This window comes from Rissa tridactyla, chromosome 2 (assembly GCF_028500815.1).
Source record: "Rissa tridactyla isolate bRisTri1 chromosome 2, bRisTri1.patW.cur.20221130, whole genome shotgun sequence".
Taxonomy (NCBI): Eukaryota; Metazoa; Chordata; class Aves; order Charadriiformes; family Laridae; genus Rissa; species Rissa tridactyla.
The window spans coordinates 164531223-164541730 of record NC_071467.1 but is presented as its reverse complement, the minus strand read 5'-3'; the positions used below and the strand labels follow the sequence as shown (position 1 = coordinate 164541730).

At 43.0% G+C, this 10508-nt stretch overlaps 1 protein-coding gene across 10 annotated transcripts in view; it reads right to left on the bottom strand.

Moving 5' to 3' along the window:
- Positions 1 to 5339: 5339 nt before the first annotated feature.
- NKTR (natural killer cell triggering receptor) overlaps positions 5340 to 10508 on the bottom strand; it is a 42793-nt gene continuing 37624 nt past the window's right edge. For 4 of the 10 annotated variants that reach the window (XM_054191129.1, XM_054191130.1, XM_054191131.1 and 1 more), the window contains exon 17: positions 5340 to 10131. In XM_054191129.1, the coding sequence (XP_054047104.1) occupies positions 10053 to 10131 (79 nt within the window). In that variant the 3' untranslated portion in view covers positions 5340 to 10052. The remainder of the gene's footprint in view (positions 10132 to 10508) is intronic. The other 6 variants (XM_054191128.1, XM_054191133.1, XM_054191127.1 and 3 more) reach the window with 4 other exon arrangements.

The following is a 10508-nucleotide window of genomic DNA, read 5'->3' as shown; positions in this document are numbered from 1 at the left end:
GAGACCGACCCCCACCCCAACCTCCATGACGCAATGATTGCCCAACGTGGGGTGAACAGAGGGGAATGAACTGAAGATATTTTACCTCACGTGTTCTCCTGAAATATTATCTCCTGTCGCTGCTGGAGAAGACTATTAAACTACTAGATAAACTTACAGGAAAATGGGGCGGTTTACTGGACCAGACTCTTCCAAATCCATCCAGTTGCACTTGGATTACTACTTATAACCTCTAGACTTCATCAAGAAGGAGCAATAAGCTTCAGTCCTTATCCAATCCACAGCTAAAATGTGGTCCCTGCGTTGCATCATGCAAACTGAAAGGCTGAATTTCTGCGACAGCTCAGAAATGCTTCGGTGTCGCCTACAAGTCACGTTCACAAGCACAGCGATGGCTTTGCTTGTTGACGAGCCAGGTGTGGAAGCCGCATGGGTCTTCCCAGCACGGGGCGGGCAGATCAAAGGCATCTTTACATATCAAAGGATAACGCGGTGAGAAACAGCATTTCATTAGTCAGGAAGTTATAAATTGATATCTTGATTGAAATAATTATCAAGAATTACAGGAAATACCCGGAGATGCATTTATATTCAAGAGAGTCTTCAGGGAGCATGGGAAACTTTGTCCCAAATCGGAGTTTCTGTTCAGGGATGCAGCACATCAAAATGAAGTCCCACCTTTCAGACCCCCCCCACCAGTCCTGCCTTTTACCTATTTTCTTAGAACAAACCAGATTCTTATTTTTTTCCTTAGATAATCTTGGGTAAGGAGTGATTTTTAAGACCGCTATGGAAATGCTGGTACTTGGTGGAGTTGCAAAGCACATGCATGTGGACTGCAGTAATTTCAAAGCCCCTTTGCTCCCTTCTGGCTTTTAGGTCGCTGGAATCCACGGGGAACAATTCCATCACAACAGGGGTATAAATTGGTAATGTGAAAGACAAGAAAATGTCTTATTCAGTAAATACTCATATACAGAAAAAACAGGGAATTTTCCTCCCCTGCCTAAGCCATGGAAAACAGTCCCCCAAACAAAAAACATTCCAGGGTGAAGATCACATAGAAATAATCTGATTTATATTAGTGCTAAAGAAAAATATCAAACGTTGGTATCCTTGATTCAAGGAGGATGCAGAAGGATATTCAGCAGAGAAGGTCACAGGGGTGAAGCAGAGGCCTGGAAAAGATACCTGATGGTGAAAAGCTCAGAGAGTGTGTACCACCACTCAGCTTTTCAAAGATAAAGTTACAGGGGGGATTAGAAGCACAGTCTCCGAGGGCAACTACGGAAAACAAGCAACGGGCACCTTCAGCCAACATTTTGTCTGACCTAACATCCAGAAGCTCAAGTCGGACAAGCTGAAGTTCAAATTAAATTAAGAGGCCAGCCCCTGCTCACGTCGCCACGTCCCCAGAGCGGCTGGAAGAGGAGCGATGGCAGGGACAGATGCCACGAAGCCTGAGCGCTGGAAGGAGGGAACATTGCTCCGAGGAGTTATTTATGATCCGCCGGGAAACCGAAGAGATACACAGCCTGGAAGTCCCTGGGGATCTGTCCCAGGCCTGGTACTGCTCAAAATATTTTTTTAATAATTACTTGCATGAATAGAAAATTTGCTTCTTACAGCTGCAAATCATACCAAGCCAGGAGGGACTTGAAGTACTTTGGAGGATGGGCTGGAACTTCAAAACAGTCTTGACACATTAGAGAAATAGCCTGGAAAAAAAAATAGGCTGCAATTTAGTAGAAACAAAGGGAAAACTCACTGCTTGTGTAAGAATAGTTGAGCTGCAGAGCACAGGGAGTGGGGATGCGGCAAGGGAAGGCAGAGGGGGGAGTGCTTCCCTGCCTGGATGCCAGCAGTTCTCCTCGCGCTGCTGCAAAAGCAGCAAACACAGGCGGGGAGACGCTGTAAATCCACGTGGCACCATGAAACCTCGGCTGGAGAACGTTGTGCACTTGAGTACGGTGATCTGGGGAGGTTATGGGCTGGTTGCAGAGTCCAGGAGATGGTCAGATCTAAGACGCTGGAAAAAAAAAACAACCAACCAAACCCAAAACCATCCCCAAAATACCCAAAGGACTTGGAGCAATTTAGGCCAGAGAAGACTGGATTTGGGCAAGAGCTAGTGCAACCCTTTTATGAGTGTTTAAGGTGGCCTTTTTCCTCCTACTTTGTCATGGTTTGGGCCGGGTTGGCCAAAGACAAGACGACAGATGCTCTCCCCCACCCCTCGTTCTGCTCCACCCCAAACCAGGACTTACTTAAATGTTGGAGTAGAAGGAAAAAGGTCATTCTCTTCCTCTCTAACTGCGAGAAGGAGTGAGAGACGTAAGTGTCAGCAAAGGACCTTTAGCCATCAGAAAATATTTTTTTTTTTAATTTTTTTTTTTTAATAGCATGGATAGTTCAGGCCATTTTGGTTTTGACACTTCAACTGCTGAATCTCAGCGCTGGTGATTTTTTACAGATAGGTTGGGTAAGAACTACTGAGACTTATACAGACAGAGCTGATCCTGGCTCTGGGGAGGAGGAAACGGTGCTGAAAAGGTCCTTTTTTCCCTCTGTTCCCAAGCACAAACTTTTTCTGAAAGGCGTTGGTTCGAAGATATTGATAGAAATGAAAGACGATTGTGCAATCTGTGCAGTTTCCTGCAGGAGGTCTGTAGGAAATCCATCACTAAAGCTGGATTTCACCATCAGTATGGGTTGGGTTTTTTTCAGATAAAGCTGTTTTAATAGAAATTTGATTTTTTTGGCTTTGTTTCCCCTCCTAGTTTAATGGAAAAAAAGTAAAAAGGTGTATGTCACACCGTGCATTACTACACTCAGGAAACCTAAAATCATACCAAGTAGTAGGGGCACAACGAGGCAGTTTCGTCTGTTATTAGCTCACATTCCCAGATTGACTCCTGTTGACCAAATTACCCTTGGGCACCTTTCATTTCTCTAATAACCCACCCTGCTGAGCTCAGGAGGGAATCACATCTTCACAGCCCACTTGTGAGCTCTCAAGAACGGAGAATTGCCCTAGATGACACAAGGTGGCTTTGGTGGTACGGAGAAACCAAGGTCCATCTCAGTGTCTTCGGTAACGCTCTGGTCTCCAGACCATCTTTCCACAGATGAAAACACCAAGTACTTGATATCCTCCCTCCCCTTTGGTTTTTTGATTCCTTAAAATGAACAACTGCATGTCACAAGGAAGAGATTTAATCTTTGAAGAATCATAGAATGGTTAGAGTTGGAAGGGACCTTAAAGACCACCTTGTTACAACCCCCCTGCCCTGGGCAGGGACACCTCCCACTAGACCAGGTTACTCCAAGCCCCATCCAGCTTGGCCTTGAACATCTCCAGGAATGGGACAGCCACAGCTTCTCTGAGCAAGCTGGGCCCGGGTCCCACCACCCTCACATGAAAGAATTTCTTCCTCCTCTTCCTATCACTCCACTCCCTGATAGCGTCCCTCCCCAGCTTTCCTGGAGCCCCTTCAGGGACTGGAAGGGGCTCTAAGGTCTCCTCGGAGCCTTCTCTTCTCCAGGCTGAACACCCCCAACTCTCTATCAGCCTGTCCTCACAGCAGAGGGGCTCCAGCCCTCACAGCATCTTCACGGTCTCCTCTGGACTTGCTCCGATAGGTCCGTGTCCTTCTTATTTTGGGTGCCCCAGAGCTGGAGGCAGCACTGCAGAGCAGAGGGGCAGAATCCCCTCCCTCGCCCTGCTGGCAGAGGTAAGGTCCAAGGTCAAGAGAGCTTCAGAGCATGGGCTGAAGGCTGTTACTATTCAGCCAGACTAGCAGGTCCTAGCAAAGTTAGTGGAATATGAGATCTCCAGCGTGTTCCCCAAAATTATGTCTAAGCCTCCGTGCCAAATAGCAACGCCGCTTGTAGAGCAGCTGCTGCTTTGTGCCAGTGACTAGGGGTGACACCAGCAGCCAAGGCAGAGGACCCCTGGGCAGCCCTCTGGCCATGGGACACAATAAGGACTGATTGGTCCCTCCAGGAAAGACACTGAAAATAAGTGAAATGAAGTGACCAAGGAACTGTTGCTTGCTCAAAATAGGAGCTAAGGACACTCAATGAAATTATCACTCTGCACATTACAGTAGAAAAAAAAATTAATTCCTTGGCCCCAAAGTTATTTCTTTACAGGGCCGAAGTCCTCAGAAGCATAAGGGGATTTAAAAAAAATATAAATCCACAACCGCTTTATACAGCTATTATTAAACATGGTGGTTCACACAGAGGCATCGTAAAAGCCTGCAAAGTTGACTGAGAAAGGATCGTATATTTGTCCTCTTCTTTTCTTCTCTTTGCGCTCCCGCACCTTGGTCACAACCGCTGCTATGCCGCTTTTATTCCAGCACCTCACTTCTTTTATACGAGGAAAGCTTCGCAGGTGGCTCCGCCAGAGCCTGTGGAGTCCCTGAAACAAGAGTCCCCTGTAGTAGAGGCTGCTCCTCAACTCGAGCACATTTTCTGACAGCAAGGCACGTCAGGCAGGCAATGGCTTTAAACTGAAACGAGTGGCACTTGGGGTGGCGACACTGAGGGTGGGGGTTTGCCTGGGAAGCGCTAGCCTCCCTTCCCCTTGAAGTTCTGCGACAGTGAGTATAAATGCATAAAATTGACATAGCTACACAGATTTGAAAAGAAAAAGCTTTCTTCCTGCCCAATAAGGGCATATGGGTGATAGGATGAGGGGTAAGGGTTTAAAACTGGAAGAAGGGAGATCTAGATGAGACAGCAGGAAGAGATTTTTCACTATGAGGGTGGTGAGGCACTGGCACAGGTTGCTCAGAGAATCTGTGGCTGCCCCATCCCTGGAGGTGTTCACGGCCAGGTTGGACAGGGCTTTGAGCAACCTGGTCTGGCGGGAGGTGTCCCTGCCCAGGGCAGAGGGGTTGGAACGAGATGATCTTGAAGGTCCCTTCCAACCCAAACCATTCTATAATTCTAGGAAACATCCAGACTGCTCAACAGAATGGGTTTGCTTTTTCATTTTTCCTTAAACATGCTTCTTCAACCAGCCCTTGAAGACCCAAAAGCCTCTATCGATTGATTGATCTCACTGGTACATTCCCGAAAGAGTCGGGTGTTTCTTTTGGAAGTGTAGCAACCACTCCCTTACCCTCTCCCATTCCCAAGGACCTTCCTAACCCTCCTCATGCTTCTCATGGCTCAGTTTCCAAAATGCACCCAGGAGAAGTTCTGCAGGTGCTGCCCGAGCAATGGGACGGGTGGGCGAAGGCGCTAGGAGAGGAGAACTCTTCCTTGGCCTCTCTCCCAGGGTGCACAATGAGCTGGAAGAAAAAGGAAGCCCAAGAGGAAGGGCAGCCCCTTCCTGGCTGAATTAAGGAATTAATTAGGGAATTGATTAAGGGATTTTGCAGCCTAAGGCCAAGACTAGGACATAATGCCAGGGTGGGAGCCACAAGAGGCCTTGAGCTCAGCACCCTTCATGTTAGACAATCCTTCGGGTAAGGACAGGGGTGTTCTTGGGCTGCGCCATGCTCTGTCAAGGACAGATACACATCACAGCAGAAATCTCAATCAAATTAACGCCCACCCCCTCTCTGTGCGTCCACTTTGACTCTGAAATATTACCTTCATTAAACACAAAGCCACCCCAAACCTGACACAGACCGTCTGATTTCACGATCCTGTTTCCTTCAGCGCAGTTACACTGGCATTATTAAATTCAAGACTGGGTCCCTTTAATTGTTTAAATATATATTTTTTTTTAAACCGTTTTAAGTTACGACAGTAATTTTAAAATTTTTAAAGCATTTTAAAACCAGGTGGAAAATCATTACTGTTTCACAAGCATATAAAAAACGACAAAAAAAATTTATTTATATGGCTGTTAAGTAGGGGTGGAGCACGCGAAGCTTTATCTCCTCATGATTTAAATCCCAGGCAGCGTTCCGTTTGGAAACGACACCAGATGGATTCCAGAGTGCAGCTCAAGGTCATCTAAATACCGCGTTCTGCTCCAAACTGTAAAGCACGATCCTCGCGAACCACACAAAGCCATCCACAGAAATTTAATACCCTGGCAGCGACTTGGGGATCTTCCGAGAGAGCACTTCCAACGCTTCTCACCCGCGAGCGCGAGGACACAAATAGCCCTTGTTTAAAGGTGATACAGTAGGAAGGAAACCTCTGGCAGGTCGTTATCGTAGGAAAAACGCATTTATGCTCTTGCTTTGTAAATACGTGCTTTATAAGAACTAGCTGGTTGACGGCCAGATGGCTCATTTAATATCACCTTATTCCAGCCAAGTCACTCACCTGCAGCTGGAGACGGAAAGCTTGTTCCAACAGAACTGCACCACGATATTCTGTGTCACTGCATCATCTACAGCCAAAACAACCTCGGACACACAGACCCTATTTACAATTCTCCTGCTTTTTTAGTTTGTTGGTGTTTTTTTTTTTGTTTCTTTTTTTTTTTTTAATAAAACCACTTATACTTGAGTAATAATTCCCCTACATTGCAGGATTAAAGACTTATTTTAGTAGAAAAAAATGTCACTACTGAGTAATAGATAAGCGGGCGCCAGCCACGCTATTTTTACCCCTGCGTGCCTCCTGCCTTCTCCCCGTGCTCCCGCCTGCGCAAGGGGACGGCTCGACCTCTACGGCAGCGGGTCCGCAGCACCTGAGAGCAGCCTTGTCACTCTGAGGTTTCACTTCTGCACTGAATGTGGCCTTTTAAGCACAAAAAAAAAGAGACATTAGGCAGTTAAACGGAAGGTTGTCTTCCTTGTTAAAGAGTCAGTATAGAGACTGTTTTACAGTACAGCGCAGCACAGAGGTTGTCCAACATTTCTTGGACTCATTTTTGCCTGCTGTCTTTGATGTAGCCATTCACCCTTCCCCTATAGTTTTTTTTTTTACACCTTTCATCACTATAGCTCCTAGCGCCTGGCATTCCTACTTTTTCTTCTGCCTCTTCCCCCCCCAAGGCATTGCTCCAAAGTTTGGGAAATGGTAGTTTAACCAGATCATGCTAAAGACTAAACCAAACAATAAGGAAATACTTCCACTTGTCCTTTTTACCTTAGACTAAGGCAATTAGCCTTTCCACCAGGACAGAGCCAGGATTTTCCAATGAAATCCAGTTTTTCAGGAACAGAAGGTCTCAAAGACTAATGGATTAGTCCGCTGAGCCATTACATCTGCTGACTCGAGCTAATACCACGTTTCCAATATGCTGCGGAAATGATGTGGGAACGTGTATTCGGGAAAGCATATTTAGCAGAGTAGTTGAACTCGGCACATTTAGAGATTTCCGCGTAGATCTGTTAAGTGTATCTTTTCACAAACCTTTTCTGTATCTTGAGGAAATGGCGAGACCTCAAATCACTGGAAAATTTCAAAATATTTGTTCCTCCAACGACCATTATGTAAACCCAGGACAGAGGCTTGGTGAGGAATCACTCTCTGTGTAGGTCAGGAAAAGGAAAAGCAACTTGTAGGGAGTCTTGCAAAGGGCAAAAGTGGACACAGAAATTGAAGTGTATTTTTAATTTTCCTGCCCGTTTCCCCTCAAGCAGCAACTGATTTTTCCAGGCGTAGAGAAAAACAGCATCTGCGGATATGTACAAAAGTTTATTTTACAAACAGCAACTACCTCTGCATAACAAAATTGCAAAAACATAGATCAACGTTAGAAAAACCAGCTCAGGGGTACATTTATCATCTGAAGCACAATTTAACAGAATTCACTAAGTAAAAATACTCCCCTTCCTCACATCCCTCCCCAACCATCTACCAGATGGAACTTCTTCCTAAAGCTTTAATTCAAGATATGAAATAGACAGCGGTGACGTTGCAGTAATTTTGGACATCTGCAATTAATTGATTGACTGTATTTTTATTACCTTTCCCTGGCCTTAAAAATAAAAAGTCAGCTCAGATCTGAAATACGACAAAGTCTGATTTTGGAGTAATTTTTTCCTCTAAGAAGCATTGAATGTCCATGTTCATACGTGTGTATTTCGTTACACCACTAACCCGCTAGTTCTTTTTTCTCAGTAAGGCAAGAAACAAGTTACTTTTGTACTGGAAATTATGAAATGGCAACAAACATAACCTTGAGTTTGCAATTAAATATTTGTTCAGAGCTCTGAAACGGCTGCTACTCTGTTAGAAACGTGCCTGTAAATGTGTACTGACTTGAGTAATAAATGTACTTTTAAAAAGCATAAGAAGCTTACAAAATATTGATTCGAAAGGATTACGTGCACACGCTTTCATTGAACTACAAGAGTCAGAAAGGTGTAAATCCAGAATTTTGGGTTCTTCTAGAAAGTGAAAAGCCTGTGACAAATTCAGTTTTAGGAACCTGTGTACAAATGCCTTATTCAGCTGTTCACGAACAGAAACGGAGGGCATCGTTACAGTCTTCAAACTTCACTTTGAACTTCCTTTTCATGTTTCAGAAATGTACCAAAAAGCTAATTTTGAATAGCTTAATTCAATCAAAAGAGACAGTAGGAACTGACGCCTAAGCAAGAAATTACCACTTTTCATTTTCAAAGCTGCTGGGTCCTGATGAGATTTAAAAAAAAGTCATTTTCAATATTTGAAAACATTTGAGAAAATGAAAGCATCTCAAGATATTACAGAGAGTCAGTAATGAAAACTATTATGATACAACAGTATTCATTAGCTCTAATAAAGCTACGTTAGTCTGGTTTTTTCACTACAGACCCCACTTTTCAGGTTACGTAATGCCATTAGAAAAACCCCTGTTTCTTAGTACTCAACTTTCTAAACGCTGAAAAACTTTACAAATCATTGTAAATCAACTCAATCAGAATATTGCAAAAATTACTCAATGCTCTTCAGTTTAAATCTATGGGTTTTTTGCAAACCGTTTACCTGTAACATGGAGTCATTTTTGGTACTAAACTTTACTTTTAAAGTATTGTCCGTGCTTCTTATCAGGCAAACAAGTATTTTTGTAGTCATATCGCTTTAACAATATATAGTTCGATATCTGCAATATCAATATCTGATATTCCCTATGGCAAATGGGATACATCTACAGACAGCTGATAAAGGAACCATTATGGTTTAATCAAAAAAAATATCATCACGTAAGTTTTTTAAAAAGTGTTTTGGACAAACTCATGATATACAGAACAGTTTACAACATTCAACTTCAAAATGTGGTGAAGTGTGCCAAGCACTGTAATATGAATTGAAATGAAATTCAGAAAGTGTTAAGAAACTCTTTTTTTTTTTTTTTTTTAGACTCTTAAGAACTTTGCTGCTTATCACAAAATTCACTTTAAACATAAAAGTTTAGACAAGTTGGATATTAAGACCCAAACTCATTTCATCACACTTTTGCTCACGGCTTGTCAGTTTGACGATTCCCATTGTGGATAATCTCACCCTTTTCGGCAGAGTTCGGCAAGATCACAGTATGGGAAGGATTAAGACAGAGCGGCAGTCTTTGTTTGCATCACCGAGATGTTGTGTATATGCCATATATAATGCGATAACCAACAAACAAGATGGCATGGAACCCATCTTCCAGCATTAAAAAAAAAAGCATTTTAATAAACTAGAAACGTCAGCCTTTGTAAGAAGTTTTCTTCACAGTTTTATACTTGCTAGCACATATTTAATAGTAACAGGCAGAAAGCCCCAAGGTGTTTATAAACGTACTTGAAGACAGTACTGATTGCTGCATCCAGAAAAGCGGTGGCAGCAAATTCACCGAAGTGTCATTCATGGCTTGGAGAATCCAATTCAAGGAAAGAAAACTGGTGGAGTTTTTTTTCCTGTTTCGTAAAAGTAGCATTTGACATTAAAAAAACCCCACAAACCAGGGGAGTTGAGCGCAGTACTTCTCTCCATAAGGATACCGTCAAGAGAGTTCACTGCTAAATGGTAAAGTTTCAGCTAACTCCGTAAACACCCTTCAACTTCACTTGTGACACTGTCAAAACAGTTGTGGTTTTTTTTTTTTTTTAACATAACACTGAAAAAAATTACTAAATGCAGTTTCCGTCGTCAAAGAAACACTTTCAGCTGTATCTGCTGCTTTCACTGGGACTTCGATTGTTAGAGTAACTGCGATCGCTTTCACTGTCAGAGCCATAAGATCTACAAAGAAAAGATTAAAATGCCTCAAAATTGTATTTTGAGCTTCAAATTCAAAATTGCATCAACATGAAAAAATTGTCAAGACAGACACACACGAGACAAGAAGAAAACACACAAGTCTTTTACAGGACCATATTTCATATAACTGAAGTATTCATTAAGGGACATGCAAAATTAAAATAATCACTAACTTTACATGATGAAAACCCCTGTGTAACTCAAGTCAAACTGTGTTTGTAACGGCAACATTTCTTTCTCCAATACAGCTAAATCACCCACAGTTACTTCTTTTGCAAATACCAATAGCTGACTGAGAAATATATTCTAACAAAAATCATTTTATATTGCAAGTGTTTCTCAACTAAGATAATTTAACA